At 42.1% G+C, this 24,281-nt stretch overlaps 1 protein-coding gene across 3 annotated transcripts in view; it reads left to right on the top strand.

Moving 5' to 3' along the window:
- The window catches only part of LOC133115238 (acid-sensing ion channel 2-like), a 404,480-nt gene that overhangs the window by 352,712 nt on the left and 27,487 nt on the right, over nt 1-24,281 (top strand). For all 3 annotated transcript variants that reach the window (XM_061225047.1, XM_061225046.1, XM_061225045.1), the window contains one exon: nt 16,414-16,541. In XM_061225047.1, coding sequence (XP_061081031.1) covers nt 16,414-16,541 — 128 coding nt within the window. The remainder of the gene's footprint in view (nt 1-16,413; nt 16,542-24,281) is intronic.

The following is a 24,281-nucleotide window of genomic DNA, read 5'->3' as shown; positions in this document are numbered from 1 at the left end:
CAGTTGAAGCGAATCGCTGCAGACACTGCGGCCCGCAGGACGCGGAGTTGAGTAGCGCTACTTTAGGTCATAGCTACTCAAATCCAGTGTCTGCGGGTATTTGCTCCAAGCATGTATTTTTACACCAGGGCTGCCCATCCCTGTTCATGGAGATCTACCATCCATAACGAAGCACATCTCATTCAGCAAGCTAGAGATTGCATTGAGCTGCTAATTAGTAGAGTGAGGTGAGCCAAACTATGGTTGGAGTGAAAGCCTACAGGACAGTAGATCTCCAGGAAGAGGGTTGGGCAGCCCTTTCACTCATTTTTGTATCTCCTTGGTTCAGGAAGTATTCTCATTCGTGAAAGTGTCGTGCAATGCACTGGAGCAAATACCTGCAGGGTTTGGAGTTCAGTAGCTCTGCTTTAGATTAATAGCCCTTATCAACATTGTGCACCTGGCTGAAATACTTGAACACTTTATATACCAGTACAAATCTGCTATTTTGAAATACAGCGCATATTTTCCCAAATATTTTGAACTGATTCCCTTTCTTTTTGCTTAGCAACAGGTTTTGTTCAACATTCTCAGAGGCCTGCCGGATCAGACTTTTCTAATTTGACCGATATCGAAAGAGTTGAAGTTTCAAATACATATTTGACCCAAGTCTGATAAAATAGTGGTGCTCTTTATGGAAAGCCTTCTTGGCTCTGAGCTGCAGTCAGTGAAAAAATCATTACCGTTATCCTCCTCAATACCAAGGGATGAGTTTCTAAGCCTTCTCAAATTAGAATTCCAAAACAGATCAAAGAGTGAACTCGAAACCAGGCCAGAGCTGTCCAATCTTATTCTGAAAAGGCCAATGTAGGTGGAGGTTTTTGTTATGTGTTAGCCCACACCTGATTCAACTAATTAACCAGTCTAGTCTTCAATCATGACCTTGACAAAATACAATTTGGTGTTGTAGTAGCTGAAGACAGTATTTTATTGGTTTATATGGTACCTGATGTCTTTGTTAGTATTGTCAACATTACAATAAGCATCCACCATTTAACAGAGTTATGTGCTAGCAAACGGACATGTGTCCACCATTTAACAGAGTTATGTGCTAGCAAACGGACATGAGTCCACCATTTTCCTGGTAATTCTTCCTCTGTAAAAGTTGGTACCATGAAACACACAATTCCAGTACAAATGTCCCCTCATCTGCTGCATTATTACACAAGTATGGGCATGCAAGTCAGTCTCTGGGGAGGCATGATTGCCAGGACCAAATGAGAAAGAAGTTAATTAAAAAAAGGAACACTTTGAAGATGAACCAAGCCATTTGTTATGCTTGGAAACGGTTTGGCGAATGGCGGGTGACAACCGAAACAGAGCCCGGTTAGCTTGTGCACGACCTTGCCGTGACCTTCGCCATCGTGCTTCTGCACTTTAAATGTACCTCACGCACTTTTGTCTTTTGTAAGCCTGCTTAGTCTTCCCGAATACACAAAGAAATAAGTCTGCCTTATTTCTTTCAGCTCTGTTTGTTTTTGACATTTATGCGCCCGGGAAAAGCTGGCTTCCCTGCGATATTGCGCTTTCATATTCTATCCCCCTGGTACAGTGAGAATGAAACAGTCCCCTCGGTTCAGGTCTCCGCCTTTAAATCAGGATTCCTTTAACCGAAGCGCTGAGGGTCCTGAGGCATGACGGCCCTGTGTCATCGTTAATTTATCTCACTCCGCTCGGATTAATTAAACAATGCCTGCTGACTCGCTAAAAACACTGGACTCTGTGCTCTATAAATCCGCTGCCTGGCGCTCGGGTCTAGTGATGCTCCTTTAATGGTAGTTGCATTAAACAAAAAAAACAAAAAAAAAAGTAGATAAATAAATAAAACACACTGCAAAATAAGCAAAATGTTAACAACTAATGTGTATTTCACTTCCCCAAATGGCACTTTCCAAACTTTTTCTGTCAATTAAGTAGTTTTATGTTATTGTGAAAGAATTTAGGATTTTTTTGTTATCTGGGCAGGGCTATGTCAGGGATTGCGACATCGAGTGCTTACATTTGCTTTCATTAATCTCAGTTTTTAGTTCAAAACTTCTCTCCGTGCCTCTGTAATTTGCCGACCGGAAAAGCCGCGTCAAAGGCTTACGTTAATCGTTCCGAGCAAAAAATGATAAATATCACAAACACGGCGTGTCAAAACGGAGATTACAACAGGTATTACGGTTTTGCTTGGTACGGGCACGTCAAAACTGCCGGGGCAGGTATTTAAAGGAGGTAATACCGAGGCAATATACTGTGAGATAGACTGGCCTGATTTCATCACACTTATTCACATGGATCACGGAGATTATGTGCAGTCTGAGCGATATTTATTAGGCTGTTTGAAAGAATGTGAAGGCTGCACAGTCCGTCTCCTCCACGGTAAATACGCGGCTGGCTTTGATCCAATCTCCCTTTATCCCGATCCTCAGCTCAAATAAACGCACCTCACTTCATAGGGTTCAGGAGATCATTTCGGTTATTGTTGCACGCCAACTGGATTTGTGCAGCCGAAAAGATATAATGCTCATATTCTGAATCAAAAAAGCCGGTTACTTTGTAGCCTTTAAAAAGGCCCATACAGGTTTGTATGAGTTGGCAAAACATGCCGCATTCTGGCTGAGTTCACTCTTGCTTTAAATCGAAGCAGCAGCTTTTGGAATATCCAATACCATATTGTATTATTTTATTTTAACATATTTCTATTATGCAGAAAATGTAAAAATGACCTTCTATATTTTAATGACGGGTAATTTGAGAGTAAAACATAGGTCAATTTGGCATGATTTAACTTTGTGGAACATAACCAAAATAATTGGTTTTGACAGTTATAGTGTTGTCTACCATTTCCTATCACAGAGTCATCAAATATTTAGACAAATGGAGTTTCGTATTGCCACTGACTGGTATTTGCTGCCATACAGTATCTGTACTGTTTTTAAATTACTATCCAGCTAGATGAACCCTGCTACTCTTTTTACAGTCCCTCTAAGAATGCCTGTCGTTATTTATTGCCATAGTCATAGTACCTGGCTGGATTACGGCCTTCAATAGAAGTGTTTTCACTCTTGGCCCTGGGACCTATGTAAGCTGGATTTCATTCCAAACATAATTACATCCTGAGAATTGTAACAAGCCATTTATTTCTCACCATTACAATATTTTGGAAAAGGCTCAATCTTTAATGTATATCATAGAAGGTGAAATCATTGGGGTCCTAAATATATGAAAATGTGGTCACTGAAACTATGTAATTTGTGATGAAGTCAAAGATGAAGGATATGGCGACCAGGAAAACTTAGTTTAGAAATTAGTTAGTGGAAAGTATTATGGAAACACATTTTTGTCAAGCTTAGTTACTGAATAGATAGGGTGGAACAAAAACCTCTGTTCTCCACTGTGTGGTTGGTTACTTTTACAGTAGCTTGTGATACCTACTGTAAAAGCTGAGGTAGACTTATTGTTGGCAAGCTATCTAGTTATATTTGGTTTAATGGTCAGTGCAATCCCCCAAGCAAGGGGAGGTAATGTGCCATACATTTTCATTTCAGCAACACTGAAACAATTGACTCACAACACCACAAATAAGTAAAAACTATTTATTTCAAGTTTTTAAAATGCATTTCCCTATGACAAGAATGTGTTTTCTTAATACGAGCTGAAAAATAAACCGATTGCTTTTTTTAATTATCATTGTTTTCAAAATGTGTGTATGAAAAAAAGATTAGATTTCCTTGGAGTTTGCCCAGTGTAGTCTGTTGGGAGCAGACCCGACTTCATTAAAATTCCATCTCCATGGGCATCGAGACACCTCAGAATGACACAAATGTTCTGGTTCACATAATCAGAAGTTATTGGCTTTTTTTCTGTTTTGTTTTGCGCTGGCCTGTCAACGGTCCGTAGTCCAGGGATTGGGGCGGGGGGGGGGGGGGGGGGCAATATCTAGTTTGTCTTATTGCCTTCTCATGCCCACAGGGGACATCTGTTATTTGTTGATCATATAAACAAGTTCATGGGGGGGGGGGGGGGGGGGCAGAAAAAAAATCAGGGCCAGTTGAAAGACTGTTGCCTTATTTCCAGAGGGCATTGACTCATGTTATCAACCTCAAGTTGAGTGGAGGTGCTGAAGTTAGCTGGGAGCAGAAGTACGCTCTTCATTTGAGATGATTTACAGATGCTGTAGTCCTGCCTCCGGTGTTCTCTCCGACTGGCACTTTATTGCTAATTTCTGGAATTATGCTATTCACGGTTTTCCTGTAATAGGCACTGGCTTTCAATTCCACCCAAGCTTATGTACCTTTTAATCAAATCAGAATCCGATTCAGATTGTCAAATTCAAGTGATCAGGACGTGGAGTGACCATTAAAATGATTGGATGGTACCAAAGTATGATTTAAATATTAAGTGAAATTGAGTTGCCCTTGAATTACTGTCAATCATTATTGTCCAATTAAACCATTTCCTCAGTTTCTCAGTCAGTAGTGTGCTCAAACGGCACAGCGCTAATTACATGTGCTGCTTAATCAGATGGCATTAAAGCCTTGCATGCATTATAATACAGAAATTAAATAAACGCTTGCTGAACATCGGACCTGGGGTGATTGAGCACTCTTTATGCAAATACCTGGATTAAAATATCCTTCTGGTAAAGCAGCAGATGAAATGTTTTGACATAAAGCCTGTTGGCAGGCAGAAAGGATTTCTTAAAAGAAGAGATCTTAATGTTACAGGTAAACACTCCAGGTAGAAAAAGCTTCGATACGATGCCATCCGGCATAAAACTGTCTAATTTCCCTGGATATATTGTATCTATTTTGGCCTGAGCATTCAGCTTTTAGCAGTCTGTGACTTACACTTGGACATGTAAATCATGTTAATGCTTTGATGCAGTTCATTACATTTGCCTGCTTTGGTCGTGATAATAACTGCATACCTTGTTTGTTCTTGTATTTTATTGACCTAATACGTTTTTCAGTGGAGAAGGCATGGAGAAGTCCGTAAATCTTGAGGGTTGGGTTCCGTCCAGGGACTCTGGTTCATGCACAGCATACAGTGTGCTGGTTAGGGTATCTTTGTCGAGCTTTGGAGAGCAGTATGAGTATTTGAAGCTACTGCTCTGTTCTTTTGTGAACTTTCCTTCCCCTGGTCTGTTGTGTTTGGTTGTGTTCCTTCTTTTATCTGTTCTGATCATTCGATGATGAGTACTGACCTGGGTGCAGTGAAGTGCACCCAGCTCTTACGTGGACATTTTGAAGTAGATACGTGACTGAGCTGAACTGAGCATCCTGTTGCAGGTTAGAGTCGACAGAGGACACTTGTGTGTGACCTATTACACACTTACGCTAATATCCAACGGTAGCGTTTGGGGACTAGTTTATTTGCTCGTTTTGTCTTTCACAAATGGAGTACCCCCCCCCCCCCCCGAAAAAAAAAACCTTTTTTTAAAGGCAACCAGACCAGATTTAAAATTGTCAAACACAGATACTCACCGCAAGATATTTTGGTTACCAATGCGCACGTGAGCACATGGGGCACACAAGCAATCACATACATGTTTCTTAAATAAATAAACTAATAAATTAAAGAAATGTATACTCATATCTATTAGTAGGTATTTATTAGACTTATTTTTTGGACTTGCAGGAAGCCGGTTAGATGCATAAAACTGCTCAATGATGTTGGTAATAACTAATACATAATGGTAAGGTAGCATTTCAACGATAAATAATCATTACACCTAATTATTGAAATGAGAATTATTTATTTGTTTTGTTTTATGTTGAAAGTACATTTCTGAGAAATTGGTGTAAACATATTACATTAATTGTCACACACTTTTTATGAATGCAGTCTATCCATAATTTGTGCCAGTACTGTAATTATCATTGTAACTGCAGTCATGTAATTAAAATGAAAAGATTGTTCGAGTTGCATTTATTGCCATTTTTCTTATGACTGACAGGTGTAAGACGAAGAATGGCTTACAGTATCCCAGGGACCACAGTGTAGTACAAAACCAATTAAAAACTGAAATAAATACAGGAATTAAAATGAGAAGAAAGAGTGAAAAAAAAAAACGCTTGTGGAATTTATAGAAAAGACTGCTGTAATCCACAAAAAATGCTTATTGGCTTTTCAATAGTCTGGTCATGCATACGTTGCATGTGAGGTCCTGGAAATACGCTGCACTGCCAGTTGCGTATTAGACCTGGGTTGAGCAGGTGGGTGAAGGGTCCAAATGGCACACTGGTCTGACTGGAAAATTGCAATGAGCTGTACCTAAAATTGCAATGAGCTGCACCTAAAATTGTAATGCACTGCACCTAAAATTGCAATGAGCTGCACCTAAAATTGCAATGAGCTGCACCTAAAATTGCAATGCACTGCACCTAACATTGCAATGCACTGCACCTAAAATTGCAATGCACTGCACCTAACATTGCAATGAGCTGCACCTAAAATTGCAATGCACTGCTCATTCTTGACTGACCCGGCCTGAGCAGTGCCTCTCCTCCCGCTTTGGTGCATGGCGAGTCACGAAATGGCTCAGGCGCATCCAATCCCACGTTGAACACGCCATGGGCTAGAGCTCAGGGTGTAAGCCCAAATGACAAGTCAGCCATTTTGGAACAGGCTGGCGTGCTGGTGGTGCGAGAACTATTATTTTGAATTTTACAATATTTAAACCAGAGGTGGGCAAGAAGGTGGACAACTTCTGGGCTTAATTGCATCATTAGCCCTAACATTTATGCCATCTGACATTTTGGTGACATTTCTTGATAAGCAAATGAATGACGGTTGAAGACTATTTTTGTCTCATGATAGGAAACCTTTTACTGTGGTATTCTACAAACGAACCAGTGTGGGTGTTTGCAGCCAATTAGCTCATCTAGTCAGGGAAATTGGTGGAAACGAAGCCCTGCTTACACACCGGCCCTCCAGGACTGAAATTTCCTACCTCTGATTTAATCATAAATCCCGCTCCGCTCGACACACAGACAGTCATTGTGAAAAAATCTGGAAAGATTTGAATCATCTCCCATTTTATTTTTTCTGCAAAGCACCTCAAATGTTTCTTCTAGAAACTGACTGACTGATTCCCAGAAAATCTGGTATGGTGTATGGCCCTCACTGTGTACAAGTAGGCCTAATACTTTTCCTGTGAGCATGTCAAAGAATGCCTGTATGAAACCAACTCCCTTGTGGACATGGTGTATGAAATGCTTAAAAGTGAGTTGAACTAAAGCCAGGGATCCGCTTCAGGATTTTGTGCCAACTTCTGCTCTTAATTATTTAATTAGCTGAATAATGTCTTGAGCAGACATTTGTATATGCGCCAGTTACAGGAAGCTGCATACTGTAAGTGTATCCTAAAGATTGTACTGTGCTTAAGTACAGGAGTGAGCCAACATCATTTATAGAGCCCTCAGAAAAATAAAATAAGGTAACTGGTTGGAACAAAGAGCAGCTCGCAGACCTGCCCTCCAGGATCGGAGTTGTGCACCCCAGTCCTAAAGTGATGAAATCTGGTTTATATATTCAAAATACCATTACATTTCCAATCTTATGGTATTGGCCCAGTCAAAATGTATCATGGGAATGCAAACATCCATATTGCTGATGTGGTGGTACATTCCATCAGCAGAAATGCATGGATAGTGCAACAGACATTTTTGTTTCATTTTTCTGTTACTTACTGGTGTTGCTTTACACTGAAGGGATTCAGTTCTGTAATCAGATTAAATGCCCATTTCAGTCTATTTGTCTTCGTGAGATTACAGTGCGCGCAGAAATCGTCCCAGGTCCACGAGGGGGCGGGGAGCAGATGTTTATGTGAAAGCGTTTCTCCTTCGCTGACTGGTGTTCTCCTGGGCCTGTTAGATCAATGAGCTGTTAACGCCGTGCCCTTTTTGTGTTGTTATTTACCACTCTAAACATTCAGCTCTTCTACAAATGCCCATTCACCTGCCATGTCTAAATTTCCTGTTTGTAGTAACTGGATTCAAGCCATTATTTGTGTCAAGCCTCTATTATTTGTGATCACTGATATTTACAGTTGCATGAATGAAGTGCTTGGGGAAGCTAGTCCACACACATTTTGCCTCTGAAAACCCAAATTGGGTGCCTTGCACATACAGTAGTTTGAATTATTGTGTGTGTCAAGTGTATAAAAGCAAACTTGTCCATTTTGTGGGTGACTTTGTTATACCGAGAACATTTAGAAAGGCTGGAGTTGGAAATCAAAATCAAACACTGAAGTTGGACAAGCTCAGAAAACAAGTGTATGGAGCTGGTGCTGAGTGATGATTTGAAGATGCCAATTTCCATTTAAGGTTTTAAAACTGAAACAGCTTATGATTTTGTCTGTTTTGATTTTGCTTGTCTTTTGACTGTTCCATGGCCTGGGGTGGGGACGCCATGAGATGGGTGGGGGGACTATGAAATACTCTGTTAGAAATTCTTTGTTCAATATAAAACATTTCATCACAAAAAAAAAGAACAACTGAAATGCCATTTTCAGAGGTGAGCTGATTCATAGGGATGAATAAATTTACCCAATGATATTTCCCAGGACAGCTTTGGAAAATCTATTTCTACATCCTGTATGGAAAAACTTTAATATGCAGCCACTGCAAACTCCCCCATCTCCTCAACCCGCCCTCTCCCCTCCTTGCCCTCCACAGTCCGCTAGCTGAGACATCCATTGCGCAAGATATACAGGGCTGCCTGTGGCGTAGTGGTTAAGGTACATGACTGGGACCCGCAAGGTTGGTAGTTCGATCCCTGGTGTAGCCACAATAGGATCCCTTAACCCTGCATTGCTCCAGGAGAGGATTGTCTACTGCTTAGTCAAATGCCATTAATGTAATGTAATATCGAGAGATTCTCCTCGATGCAATCAAATGCCAGTTTAAGTGTGCATGCTATTCCATCAGACAAGGCTTAAAACTCTTCAAGTCTGAAAAATCCAGGAAAAACTGTGGCCAAAAATCGTTGTCCTTGGGCTGGAGATGGAAGAAACCAGAGTGACCAGCTGTTCTTGGTCAGGGCTGCCCAATCCTGTGCCTGGAGAGCTGCTACCCTGTAGGTTTTCATTTCAACCCAATTTACCACACCTACAACTGATCCACTAGAAAGGGCTCTACTTCACAGGGTGCACAACCAGGGCCGATCCATTTCAGGATTTTCTGCCAACTTCTGCTCTTCAGTATTTATTTAGTTCAGTTATATCTTGATCTGACACCTGTATAAGCACCAGCCACAGCCACAGACTGCTAATGTGTCCTGAAGATTTTACCATGCTCAAGTACAGGAGTGAGCCTGTTCTTTGTTAGGGTTGTAGCGAAAACCTACAGGATGATCGATCTCCAGGAACAGGGTTGGGCAGCCCTACTCTTGGTTAATAAGGCAAGAAAATGCTTTGTGACTGAAATAATCCCATAGCGTACATCTGTTGCACAAAGAACAAGTCCCTCACTGGGAGATGCCACATTATATATAACAGCACTGGAGTTTATCACAGTGTGTCCAATAGGCGCTCTATCCCCTTGCACATTATCATCATCATCATCACCATCCGTCCTCATAACCATATAGGATGTAGAGACAAGTGATATTAACTCAGTTTATCTATTTTAAAATGCAAAACAGTTTCTTGTAGAAAGGGAGGAGGGATCTAAACTATTGCACCTCTCAGAGGAGAACAGAAATAGTAGAAGAAGAAACTGCAAAAATCCAGATACATCATACTTGTACAATACCTCATTAAGCTTACCCATAAATACAGTCAAACATAATAAAGTGTTCCCTGTCATATCAACAGAGAGTTGCTGGTGTGAGGGTACATTGCCATGACAACTGGACTCATGAACTGTAGCAGAGCTTAATTAACATTGAACGTTTTAGCCAGGCTTAATTAACATCGAACTGAAAACTGAATGAATCTCATTAAACTTATTTTTGAATTGAATATTACCAGAAACCCCCATGAGGATTAATTGGTAAAAGCATAGGTTAACTGCACTTGATGATAAGATTTCATAACAGGAAAAGTAACTGACAAAAAGAACCAAGTAATCATGCCGTGTGAACAATAAGCTGTCAGCTGGGCTACACTACCAACTTCAATGTGCAAACTTGAGATCAAGTTCGAAAAGTCGATCGCTCAGGAAAGTTTTACCGGTGCCGACACTTTGCCTGCTGATACAATGGGAAATGTAAAGGGTTGCAGAGTGGTTATACCGGTGTAAGTCTCAATTGGCCGTATCAGAGACAGATTCGCAGTTTCCTCTCTGAACCCAGTGGAGGCCCATTACCGTAAGGTGTTCACCTGAGGCAGAGAGCAAAGAGAGGTGCCAGGAGTTGAGGATAGCTTTATTCCCGTGAAAGAGAAGTATTTGACTTTGATTTTCTTTCATTTTCTCCATATAAACCACCGGGGCAGCTTTCAAGCCTCGTCATTTCGACACCTTCCTCTGCCTTTACACTCGCCAGGTGGCACGGGTTTATAAAAGATTCAGGACTAGTCATTATGGGACTCGTGCTAATCAATGTGAAAAGAGGTACCCCGAATCCCACGAACAGAGGTGAGCTGTGTGGTTCTCTGCCACCTAGGAAGCTTCTGAAAACCCTGATTTTTTTAAGGGAATACGATTCTCAAATTAGGTCTTTCATGAGCTAATTTGCAAAATACTCAGCTCCGCTGCAGTCTCACGCTGATTAAGTCTGCTTAAGAAGCATAAGTAATGTTTCTCATTTTTATAGATCGTGAGCTGAGAATCTAAGGTTCTAACTGACATTTCTTTTTAATGAGTGTCATAAATATGTTGCTTATAGGGCAGTAAAGACATGTCTGAAGTTTCATACAAACTTGGTAAAATACTGTTTAGAAGTATGAAAAAATGCAAAATGTAAAACTTGTATCTGCTTGGAGCCCATTCACTTTGGAATCTTTGAAGCTCAACCTCAAAACCACTCAGAACGCAGATCACGACATCTCAAAGATAATTGGCTGGATTCAATCGAACACGGTTAGACTTTTTAATAAAGGTTCCAACTCCAACCATTTTCAGGCCACTCTGTGGATTTTTCAGGCTGAAGAAGTTAATTTGTCATTTTTGATTCAGCACAAACAAACTAGATGCTTGTTCTGTTGAATTACACATGTCCATAAACTGGCTAAGTGCATTTGTTTGAGTCTTGGTATTTTGGAGGTTGACAGTTTTGTCACCATCTTGTTCCTCAGCTCCATCTCATTCTCATTCATGCTGTATATGCTGAATACTATCCAGTCAAATATCAATCTTGCAATGGAAAGGAAATTAAATGATAGGTACCCCTAACAATATATGAATATTAAATCATTAAGAATAAGGCCACCTCTTTTGCCTTCACAACAGTTTCAATCCTTTGAGGAATGCTGTCGTACAATTTGGGATATTGGACCATTCTTCAAGAAAGAAAGTTACTTGAAGATGAAATCTAGCGTCTATAAATGACCGTAGTGCTCGCAACTGTATTGCCAGCGAAATTGTAATAAGTGCGCTGCTTGGTTCATTCGTATTCCAGTTGTTTTGCAGTTTGTACATAAATATGATCAACAGAATACATTTTTTTAATGGAAATGACACGAAACAGTGCTCTTCCAAGTGATAGACGTGATTGCAAATTTCAGACAGCATGATTTTCTTCGATGACCGGCGCTGATGTTCACTCTCTTACACGCCAGACATGTTAGCGGTGCCATTCTCATGCAACCATGACAGCTGCTAAAATAATTCACAAGTGCACGCATTGCATTGCTAAAAGCAATGCAATGCGTGCACTTATTTTACCGCTAACATGTCTGGCGTGTAAGAGAGTGAATATTTTATACAAGGGTATCCTTATTTTGTGAACACTGTTCCTCTTTGTAAACGCATCTTGATGGTGTTTTGGCGTACTGTATGTTGTCATAATTTTCCATACTGTTCGCCTTGCCATGTTGTCGCAGTTTTTGTGAAGGATACGTGTGCAATTCTGCCACCGACTACTAGCCGTCTTTGAAACTCTGTTGCTTGGTTGCCACATTGGAAAGTTTCTTTGGAAACTCAAAAGCATATCAAAGTGCTGATTCTCAGAGCTCTTATATAGTGAACATGTACTACTAATTGGAATTCAGCTTAATATTACTCACCCCCATAGCTGACTTTTGTTAACTGCGATTTAGTTATTTGAAAATTAAAATCCATTTTGATGTCTTGCTTGTCATTTTGTGGAACCGCCGTTTAGACTCAGAGCGGCTCCGTCCGAAAATCGTTTCCATCTGTCAGTGGCTTTGAGCCATTATTTTATTTTATTTGCGTTCTTTTCATTAAGCCGACTGAAACAATTATGCTTTTGTATGCTACCAGTAGGGCAGCTGATTACGTTAACACTTACTATTCAATTATTTTTATGTCCAACTGATACATTTTCCCATTAAGTCCTGTAAGTTCATATTGCCTCTACATTAGGAAACTGACTATAAAACACGGAAGGTTCGAAAGCACCGAACATGATTGCATCTCGGACGGGTGTTAAATTGTGTGACTTCACTAGCAGAAACCGTCCATGTCTGATTTCATTCCAGTAATTAAAACAGGTTACCGATTGCAAATTATCTTTTAATTCAGACGGCAAATGTAATTTCACCGGTTGTTGTGTTTTGGAAGTCAGACGCCTCAGTCACATATAACTGAAAATGATTTTTGATAACATCTGCAAAGCAATGGAAATTAAAATGGAGGAGTTTATGGCACGCATCTTTTCTGACTTATGATTGTGAAAATGTTTTGTGTTCTGAGCTTTTGTCTATGTAGCCATTGTTCACAAGCCAACCAGAGTCCTTAAGCAATTGAGCTGCAATAAGCCTGTTGAAAAGACTTTGTACTTGAATTAAAGAAGACACAAATATCTCTAAAACAAGTTCCAAGTTGTTGTTTTTGTTGTGTTTTACTGAGTGTGAATGTGCAGTGCAAAAAAGAAAACTAATTTAAAAATATACATTAAAATTTCTTTGGAGCAAAAGTGGGCGGTTATTTAAAAATAGTCAGTGACTTTTATTCAACCTAATAATAACATAACACTATGGGATGACATTTACGAAGTGCAACATACAATGATAAAAATATTTCACAGTAATGCATTTTGTAAAATTGGTTATGGATTTCCTCAACCTCTTAAACAACTGGATTCTTGAAGAATGGTCCAATATCCCAGTGCACACCATTCAGATTAGTATGACAGCATTCAAAGAAGGAGTTCCACTGTTCTTTCTGTAGGGGAGGGTTGCCATCCTCCTGAAATACTCCATATTCATATCATGTTTGGGTTCATATTAAGGCCCAACCCTGTATTTTTCACTCACAGTAAATTTAAACGTCTGTGGGCCCAATGGCTCATTCAGAAGAGTCCCTACAGCCGATAAATCCCAGGATTGAGCATCGGTTAAGTCATTAGCAATCATAGACCAGGGGGTACATTACAAAGAAGGATTGCTACTGAGTTAGCTAGACAAGTTCACAGAGTAAAAACCCAAACTATTTTCACTTCAGTCCATGTTCCGGTTTTGAAAGGGCTCCAGGTTTTACTCAGTGAAATTATCCAGCTAACTCAGTGATCCTGCTTTGTGACATACCCCCCCCCCCAGGAGTCCCCAGTGATGTGGCAACATTCCTGGTTTGAGCGTTGTGTTCGCCTTGCCGACATTCATTATCCTAACCCGCTTATCCTGAACAGGGTTGCAGGGGGGCTGGAGCCTATCCCAGCATACATTGGGTGGAATACACCCTGGACAGGTTGCCAGTCCATTGCAGGGCACACACACCATTCACTCACACACTCATACCTACGGGCAATTTAGACTCTCCAATCAACCTTCATGTCTTTGGACTGTGGGAGGAAACCCACGCAAACACGGGGAGAACATGCAAACTCCACACAGAGAGGCCCCGGCCGACGGGGATTCAAACCCAGGACCCCCTTGCTGCGAGGCAGCAGTGCTGCCCACTGCACCATCCGTGCCGCCACCCGCGAAAAATCTCCTACTCCAATTTCAATCGGATTGATTGGGTTCATTTTTCTTGTCGCCGCTGTTGAGTTTCTTCCATAAAAATTTCCATAAAAATAATGAAAACACAGGAGGCAAGTGTGCAATCAACATTGTGCTTCATCAGAGAGATGCAGAATACAGAACAGGGAAGTGACGTTGTTCAGACTATATTGAACTATCCCCGATATAGTGTAGATAAGTAGATACTTGTGTAATTGATGGCAGAGCCAAATACACTACACATTGGCTAAGTCATTAGCTGAATTAGAGTACCTCTGGCTTCTATCCCCCCCTGGTGTCGAGTGGGGTTCCTCTAGATGTTGCTAAATTAGCTCCTCCGAACAATGGCACCAGGAGCACGTTCAATCAGAAAACGCGTGTTGAACAATGTTTCCTCCCAATGATGTACTACGTTTACAACAGGCTTTGAGGTATGCTCCTGTCTGGTGGGTGTGTCGGGGGTGTAGCCCAAATCAGTAATGATGTAGGCCTAAGTTTTAAAGCGCGGCGCATGTACAGAATAGCCTTCTCAGACACTATCATAGCAAACTGTACATACGTCAGTCATTACATTACATTACATTAATGGCATTTGGCAGACACTCTTATCCAGAGTGATGTAGTACAACAAAGTGCATACCCATAACCAGGGATAAGTGCGCTGAAAGACCCTAGAGGGAAGTACAATTTCAACTGCTACCTGCACAACAAAGATATGGACCAGGGCCTATTTGATCATCGGAATAAAAATATATATATATATTTGTAGTACCTCAACACGCAAATGTATGAACAATGTATGAACCGCTTACCTAGCCAAACAATGCTTACCTAGCCGAATAAAACATCGGAATACACAAGTAAATATCACAGGTAAAGACAACAATTAAGGTTTACAGGGAAGTAGGGAGGGACAGGGAAAGGTGCAGCTTGAAGAGGTGCTTCTTCAGTCTGCGCTTGAAGATGGCAAGAGATCCTGCTGTTCTGACCTCCACAGGGAGTTTGTTCCACCACCGTAGAGCCAGAACAGACAGTAGTCGTGAACGGGAGGTGAAAGTTCGGAGAGGGGGAGGCGTGTGTATGCAGCCTGTGGTGGCCAAATGAAGAGGTCTGGCAGGGGTGTAGGGTCTGATGATTTTTTTTGAGGTAAGCTGGAGCTGACTCCTTAACTGCTTGGAAGGCTAGCACCAGGCAGCCATGACAGGCAGCCAGTGGAGGGAAGTAAGCATGACATGCGAGTGTTTGGGAAGGTTGAAGACCAGACGAGCTGCTGCATTCTGGATAAGTTGGAGGGGTCTGATGGCGGACGCTGGGAGGCCAGCCTAGAGGGAGTTGCAGTAGTCCAGGCGGGACAAAACCATCGCTTGGACCAGGAGCTGGGTCGAGTAGGGGGTGAGAAAGGGGCTGATTCTCCGGATGTTGTATAGGAAGAATCCGCATGACCGCCACAATGTTCTTGGAGAGGGACACTGTTCAGTCCGGCCACTGTTTCCAACAGGATGTTCAACGCGCCACCGTTTCCATTTAAATAAAATATTTGCTACATTTGGTCGGGACTGAACGTGACCCAGGCGTCCACAGGCTAACTGTGGTGTGTTTGGTGGCTGCTGTTCGAATGTGCCATTCGGTAATTGCCTCTTGGTTAAGTGGATAGGCACACGCTCTACTGCCATCTGCGGTAACCCGTCTTCACCTCCGGCGTTGGACAGACGTTTGGCGGTTGACTGGTTTTCTACGGCTAGGCTGCTCGTGACACCGCGGGCTCTCTGATTTAAGCCGCGGCTAATTAACCTGTGAAAGAAAGGGGGAGAGGGGATGGTGTGAGCTTTGGATATTCGCACGGAAGGCAGAGGTGAGGAGCTTGGAAGGAGACGTAATTAGTTTTGTGAAAAGCTATCCTTTAATGAGACCAGCACGTACTCTCACACTCTGCCACAGGAGAGTGTCTGTGAGGTGTTTGTCGTCGACGGTCATTGATCTTGTGTGCTTGTAGCCTTGTGTGTATGCATCTGAGTCTGGATCTATAAGTGTGTTTGTGTACCGTCTTTGCGAACATTTCCTTCTGCATTTACCTGGGTGTGTTGGGTGCTGTCTTTTCACACGCACCCTGTGTGTGTGTGTGTGTGTGTGTGTGTATTTCAGACCACAGGCTAACTGAGAGGCATGATCAAAAGCTATCATCTGATGCTGGTTGTTTCATTTCCTGACCCCTGCACATTGTTTCCGTATACCATAATAGCACCTGTGAAGGAGAAGGCAGGTAAACAGCTTTAATAAGGTGGCTTCATAAAAATGTCTTGTGTGCTCTGTGTGTCACGCAGAGGAGACTGCGTTCGAGGCGGGGGTCAGAGTTCAGATCCACAGCCAGGCGGAGCCCCCGTTCGTCCATGAGCTGGGGTTCGGAGTGGCCCCGGGATTCCAGACCTTCGTGGCGACACAGGAACAGCGGGTACGTTGACCTTTGACCTCTTCCTGATTCTTCACGCCCGCCGTGACTGCACACGTGGCTACCGTGAACTTTCATTCAGGCTTTTCATCGAAGCGACACGTCGCGAAGCTTCGCAACGTTTTTCTGCATTGTCACCCATTGAAATAACAGATGTATGTAATAGATAATGTTTTTGTTGCAAAGCCTGTTGAAAACAGTTTGTTCTTGGGGCTTGCTTGAAGGAAAAGGTCAGTCACATTAAAACCTCTTTGGCTCAGGCGGAAGCCGGTTCGATCCCGTCCCTGGGTGTATCGAAGTGTACCTGAGCAAGACGCCTCACCCCCAAATGCTCCTGACAAGCTGGTTGGTGCCTTGCATGGCAGCCAAACGCCGTTGGTGTGTGAGAGTGTGTATGAATGGGTGAATGAGAAGCATCATTTGTACAGCGCTTTGGATAAAGGCGCTATATAAATGCCAACTATTTACCATTTTACGTGGCAAAGTGTTGCAACAATTTTCTGCATCGTCAGCAATTGAAAGAATACAACCTTTCTGTTTTCTGTTGCAAAGCCTGTTAAAAAGAGTTTGTTCTTGGGGGTGGTTGTATGAAGGAAAAGGCCAGTTGTGTTTTGGTTGTGTTTTTTACAGAGTGCATTGTGCAAAAAAATTAAAAACTCATTAAAAAATACATTCAAACATTTTTGGAGACAAAAGTAATTGGTTCTTTAAAAATAGTCTGTGACTTTTATTCAACCCAATTATTAAATAACACCGTGGGATGACATTTACGAAGCGGAATGTGCAATGATAAATCATAATTTATGTAATTACTAGTAAGTAATGCATTTTTCGAGATGGCATTTGATTTCTATCTTCTGGGGAGCTGGATTCTGGATTCTTCAAGAATAGTCCAGTACGCCACTGCACACCATTCAGATTTGTATGACAGCACCACATAGCAACGGGTTGTAACAGTTTTCTGCATTGTCACCTGTTAAAATAATAGAAACTTTTATTTTGTCACAGTGCTTCATGAAGCGCATACCTCCTGATGGAAGGTGGAGAAAGCTAAATCACCCAAATTGTACAATAACATGTGGAGAGATATACCCCAGATTATACAATAAATAAACTAATTTGTTATTTAGCTGACGCTTTTATCCAATGCGACTTAGTTGATTAGTCTTAGCAGGGGACAACCCCCCTGGAGTAATGCGGGGTTAAAGGCCTTGCTCAAGGGCCCAACAGCTGTGTGGACCTTATCATGGCTACACTGGGGCTTTAAACACCTACCGTCTGGGTCCCAGTCATGTACCTTAGCCACTATGCGACAGGCTGCCCATGTCAGTATATCGTTAGCATATTGATTATTTACAGAGAAATTAGAAAATGTTTGTCAGGAGCCGCGGTGGCGCAACAGGCTAAGATGCAGCAGACTTGCGGTTGCAAGTCTTGCCAAAAGCCAAGTTTGGCCGGCTCACATGGAGCAGAGGGAGGGATTTGGCAGGGTTAGTAGATCGCCGCACAAAATACAAGCACCTCGAGCGCCTCGGAATCACGGTCACGACTTGTGAGATGGTGTGTTGCTCTCCTGCCGGCCGCTGAGGGACGGGGTGTGGCCGGTGTATCTAATACTAGCTCTAATTGAATCAGATGGGGTCTAATTGGCTACCAAATTGGGAAAAAAAAAACATATGTTTGTCAGATAGCTTCACGCTGCTTGCCAGCCATCAGGTTAAACACACTTGCGCACTGAGATGAGTTAGGCAGAGTCTAATGTTAGGCAATGTCACCATGCACTCTCCCAAAGCAACCTGAGGACATTTCTGTGCCAATGTAACGCATGTCTGAACAGGGTGCATGTACCCTTAAGGCCTGTTTATAGCTAGTGTCGCTGAACTGGCCTGTAGCGTAGTGGTTAAGGTACATGACAGGGACACGCAAGGTTGGTGACGCCACAATAAGATCCGCATCAGCCGTTGCGCCCTTCAGCAATGTCCCCTTAACCCTGCATTGCTCCAGGGGAGGATTGTCTCCTGGACGTCGTCCAGAAAGTACAAACACGCTCCATTCGCCCACTCCACTTGCGCTGAGTTGCGCTTTGTCGCTGGACTATAAACTGGCCTTTACATTCACCGTACTTTATTGGCATTTGATACTTGATACCGCTGCTGCCGATATCAGTGTATATAACGGTTACTGTAGAGAGCCAGGCTCGCTAACCAAGAGGCTGCAGTCTCCTTTCACAGGTGGAGCGAGTACTGTCGCGCCCTTTGGCGAGGCACTTAATTAATATTCGGCTGTAAAAGGGGTCTGTGAATGAAATGTAAACTGTGCAATTTGCTGCAGATAAAAGCATCTGCTAAATGGCAGAAATGTAAATGCCAAGGTACTGCACTACTGAAGGCCTGCGTGCCTCATATCGCAGCTCTGTTGATGGATGCATATGACTGTCATCCAACATAACCGTTTTTAATCCATTCTGAACTCTCTTTTCATTTACTTCGCATGAATAGTGATATAACTAGTGTGGGTGTTAGCGTGGGTGTTTCTATATGTACTGTCAAAAGATAGCAACATGGCACAAAGGAAGGGAATCTGTGAATCTGATTAGGAATGAAAGTATGCAATATTGCACTAAGTGACATTAAGAATGAAGGAGATAATAAAATAATAAAATTTCACAGATAACACAAGAAGTCCATATGCAAGCTGGTTCCAATGAAAAATGACACCAATGAAATGGAATGAAATGTGTTAACATCAAACATACTTTTAGTGCTACTTCCAACACATTTTGTGTCTAAAAGTTACTACTTTTGTGTTACAAATACACTATTTATGTGTTACAAAGGGACTCTTTTTAAGACAGATTGTGTTGACACATGGAGTTGAAAAAAACGGTATGTATTTTTAACACGTGTTTTGAGTGTAGTCCTATGTAAGTTAGTACTGTAGTGTAAAATATTAGATTTGGGCCATTCCATGCCAACTCTGGGAAGTTGCACCACTGCACCTCTGGGATTTTTCTATTTTTTATGTGTGTTGGTAGAGAATTAAGAGAATTCCTGAAAACTTTAGCTTCATACTCCATTTCCTTTTCCCGGCAGAGCCGATTTGCTGGGTGTTGCAATGAAAAATGTGCCGTGAAATGTAATATTTAGAGGTCCATAACTTTTGCAAAGAAAAGCCCTAAATCTTTGTGAATCTGTACATATGTACTGTAGGGTGAATGTTGCATGTATAATTCATAGCTCACCTCAGAAAACCTTAAGAATTCAGGGGGGTCATGTCTCTAAAAGTAAACATACTTTTAATCTAATTTTACTTGTAATTGAGAGTCTTTCTGGTTTTCTAAACATAAGCATGTTACTAGTAATATTAGTTGAGATATAAATCAGTGATCCAAAACGCCTCACAATTGATGCCTCTCGTTCTCCCATCGACACACACACACCAACGGTGATATGCTGTAATGCAAGGTACCATTGAGCTCGTTGGGAGCCATTCGGGGTTTGGCGTCTTGCTCAGGGACACTTCAACACACCCACGGTAGGGAGATTGAACCGACAAGCTTTCAACTGCCTGACAAACCTCTCTTACCTCCTGAGCTAATATCGCTAATGTGCCGTTTTACGATCGGTTGGTTACCTACACATACGTAATTACATTTTAATTTTATTGATTTTGTGGGCTTGCTGAGAGTCACCAGTATTATTGCAGTGTTTGTACCTACGGGATCCTGAGAGGAAGTTCACAGTTTGACATGTCGTTTCACGCAGCTAGGAATGTTCCGGTTAATGGACTGTAATGTAATGTTTGTGCGTGTGCGTGTGCTGCACGTGCGTGTGTGCTTGCACAAGTACATCCTAATGTTTCTAAACATTAACATTGTATGCCATGAAATTGAGAAGTAAATTGAATCTGCCAGACAGCAGTTTACTGTCATTATCAACCCACTGTTACACTCCTTCTGTTGCCAAACATCCCACTCCTCATTTCCAATATCAATATTTACATATACAGTATTATCTTGTGTGGGGGGAGTTGGGGGTTGTTTCTTTCTGCTTGTTGAGTGAGGAGCTTTGTGAAATGTATTTGTGCTCAGTCCCACTGATTTCTCCCCTTGGGAATTTTGGGCAAATTTCCTAGTCCGCGCAGAAGAACGACCCCCATATTCACTGACAGGCAAGTGGAAGCAGGGAGACTTGTTTATTTGTTTATTTTTGCTGGCTGTGAACGTGGACTCGCGTAAGATATATTACTGCGAAACATTGACTGTTTTTCCCCCGCGGGTGCCTGGAATGAGGCCTCACCTGTATGCCGATCAGCCCCGGGGGTGAAAGGAGTAGCAACGCTCTCACCGCGCGCTCCCCTCCGGGGTACACGTCGCGGAAATGTCAGAAAACATAAAGGTCCTCCGCCGCTCTTCTCCGTTATTTGAGACCGCAGAGAAATGGCTCCATCAGCCAGTCAATAACACTGCGCCGGGCCCATCAGCCGATATATGCTACACCGCGGCCTTTCGCGGTGATAGCGGTGTTTGCGTGTACACGGCGAACTCCCAGGGAAGGAGGGAAAGATTGATGAACAAATAAGGAGGAAAGCGTAAGCCCGAAGAGAATGAATATACGGGGGGAGAGAGGCGGAGGAAGAAGAGCGGTCTCCAGGGTCCACCAGAACGGGCTTCCTCTGCGTTCAGACGAGAGGAGATCAAGGCGGACTTTGTTCTTTTTCGGCTCGTGAAAAACCCGCTGCGGCCAGGGCTCTGCACCACTTCAGAGCGATCACTGACCCAGCAGGGAGAGGCTAAAGTTTAGCGCCTGCTAATTGCGGCGCTGCCGTCTTGCACTATCCGTGTGAATTCGGCAACGCTTCACTTGAAATCGCCTTGAATCTCTAAATGTGATACGCAAATTGTGTCCGGGGAAAGTGGAATGGACAAAGCCCCTCGACTGCAAGTGTAGAAGCAAGCTCGACAGTGTAAGATGCCGATAAGACTCTCTAAATGAACTGGAACAAAGGAGTTCATTCTGACAGAATGCGCTGAGGGGGGGGGGAGCTCTTAGAAATGCTTTTGGACATAAGGGTGCCTGAGAGAGTGGGGCATCTGGGAGAAAGGCACATAGAGACGCGTTTGGCTGGTAGGGGTGTGAGCTCAGACTGCCTCAGCCTATCAAATGGTAAATGTCTGCTTTTGTATAGCGCCTTTATCCAAAGCGCTGTGCAATTGATGCTTCTCATTCACCCATTCACACACACGCTCACGCACCAACGGCGATTGGCTGCCATGCAAGGCATCAACCAGCTCATCAGGAGCAATTGAGGGTTAGGTGTCTTGCACTGGGGCACTTTTTAAGTTAACTGGAGCAAAAGAGTTCATTTTGACAGAAGCACATGATTAGCTGAGGGGGAACTCTTAGAAATGCTTTTTGGACATGAGGGTGCCTGAGAGAGAGTGGGGCATCTGGGAGAAAGGCACATCCAGAGAAGATTGGCTGGTAGTGGTGTGACAGAGCCTCAGCCTATCAGATTTTCCCTTTTAAGTAAAAGCCTCCCTATTGTGATGTCAAGGTACACCATTGGCCAATTGCCAGCAGGCAGGATGTGCACCATAACTACGCAGCACAGCAATTGTATATTACCTCATAAAACAAGATCCCACAGTGTCCCGTGTCAGCCCAAATGTTTCTCGTTCTGTGGTCAGGCGCCACTAGCATTCTGCTAACTGCCATTTAACTCCCTACTCCAAGCCCACCCCTCCAAAGAAAGCCTTTAAAAAAATCCCAAAGTGTCACATTCTCGAAAGGATAGTGCATGTTTTATGCATAGGAAAGATTTTAAGGGTCAATATGTTAAATGCTGCATGTGGTTTTTTCCCCAACCTGTTTTAACAGTTTAAATATGCAATTAAGACCTGCCCCTTGAAAATGACATTCTGGTGCATCTTTGCCCTAAGTAAATATGCAGATTTTCACGTGTATTACCAGAAGGAGCTCATTCCAACCAAGAGACAGAATGTCAGTTAATAACAAATCCACAGTCTCTCAGGCATGAAAATACTTATAGCCGTGTTCAATCAACCTTTTAATTGAACTTTAACCAGATCTGATGCCATTTCATGCCTATATTGACCACGTGATACCTTTAAATGTTCGCATTTTAACAGCGCAAGTATTCCATATTATACCGACTGTCCTCAATATAATGCATTTGTTGCATTTTGAAATATTCTGATTTATTTATTTTTTTCTTGATATTATCTCAGTTTTCATTTCCATGACTGACTATTAGGGCAAGGGATAGGTAGAGGTGCTTTCTACAAATTAGCTAACATAATTTTTGGTGATGTGTGATATTTTAAAAACTACAATCTGGCCCCCCTTGGGTAAAACTTGACCCAGGTTCCCCCGACTATGTACTCAGGTAATTTAATCTGTATCGTTGGCTCCTAGGTAAATTAACTTTATACAATTTCTACATAGTTAATTATAATAATAGCTTCATTTGTTTGCACCTTTCATGCAGACTGCAACTCAAAGTGCTTGACAGGAAAAATACGAACAAAAGGCAAAAAACTGGGAAAAGCGCAGTTGTCTCTGCGTACAATAGAATGGCTCTCTTATGATAATTATCACATTTAATCTCTTTCATAATTATTTATAGCATCATATTTTTCATTGTCGTAACTTGTATAGAGTCCTTCCATGTTGTCATGAAAATGATTTTGTCTAATTGCTTAGAGAATTCAGGCCCCTCAGTTCAAACAATTCTGCTGCATTTTGTCTTGACACACTCAACTGGTTTAAAAAAAAAACTAAAAACTTTTTATTTTTGATGATAGAAACTCATGAGGAAATGCTTTTTTTAACTTGACCCCAAACATGTAAGTACTTGCTGCCCCTGTTATACACTCACCGAGCACTTTATTAGAACATTTTTACTTTATTACACCTACTTATTAATGCGATTATCTAATCAGCCTATTGTGTGGCAGCACTGCAATGCATACATCATGTAGATACAGGTTAGGAGCTTCAGTTAATGTTCACATCAACCATCAGAATAGGGGGAAAATTTGTGACTGACTGTGGAATCATTGTTGGTGGCATACAGGGTGGTTTGAGTATCTCAGAGACTGCTGATCTTCTGGGATTTTCATGCAGTGAGTTTGTGAAGAATCCTGCAAAAAACAAACAAAAAATCCAGTGAGCAGCAGTTCTGCAGACAGAAACACCTTGTTAATGAGAGACATCAGAGGAGAAGGGCCAGACTGGTCAAAGCTGACAGGAAGGTGACAGTAACGCAAATAACAGTGGTATGCAGAAGAGCATCTCTGAACACACAACGCATCATAACTAAGTGGATAGGCTACAGCAGTAGAAGTAAAAAAAATAAGTTGAATAAATACCTAATAAAGTAATAAAGATAAAGAGTGTATAATATATAAATGATGGACAGTGTTTCAAATGTCTTAGATATGATTTAAGAAAAAATCATGATGCACATAAAATCATGGCGGCATGAACTGAAAATGGACAGGGGAGACTGACTTTGAAAGATGCCATCCTCAGAGTAAAAAACAGGACATAACTGACATGTTTTCGACATTACAGCTATTTTTCACTCTTAGGAAGATGTCGTTTCATGTCAAAGTCTCCTCTGCCCATTAAACAGCATTTCTCTGAGCTCTGTGTACTGTGGCAGCCTGTAGCCTAGTGGCAATACATAACTGGGATCTGGAAGATTGGTGGTTCAAGG

This window comes from Conger conger, chromosome 16 (assembly GCF_963514075.1).
Source record: "Conger conger chromosome 16, fConCon1.1, whole genome shotgun sequence".
Classification (NCBI taxonomy): Eukaryota; Metazoa; Chordata; class Actinopteri; order Anguilliformes; family Congridae; genus Conger; species Conger conger.
This window is presented reverse-complemented; position numbering and strand designations above follow the sequence as displayed.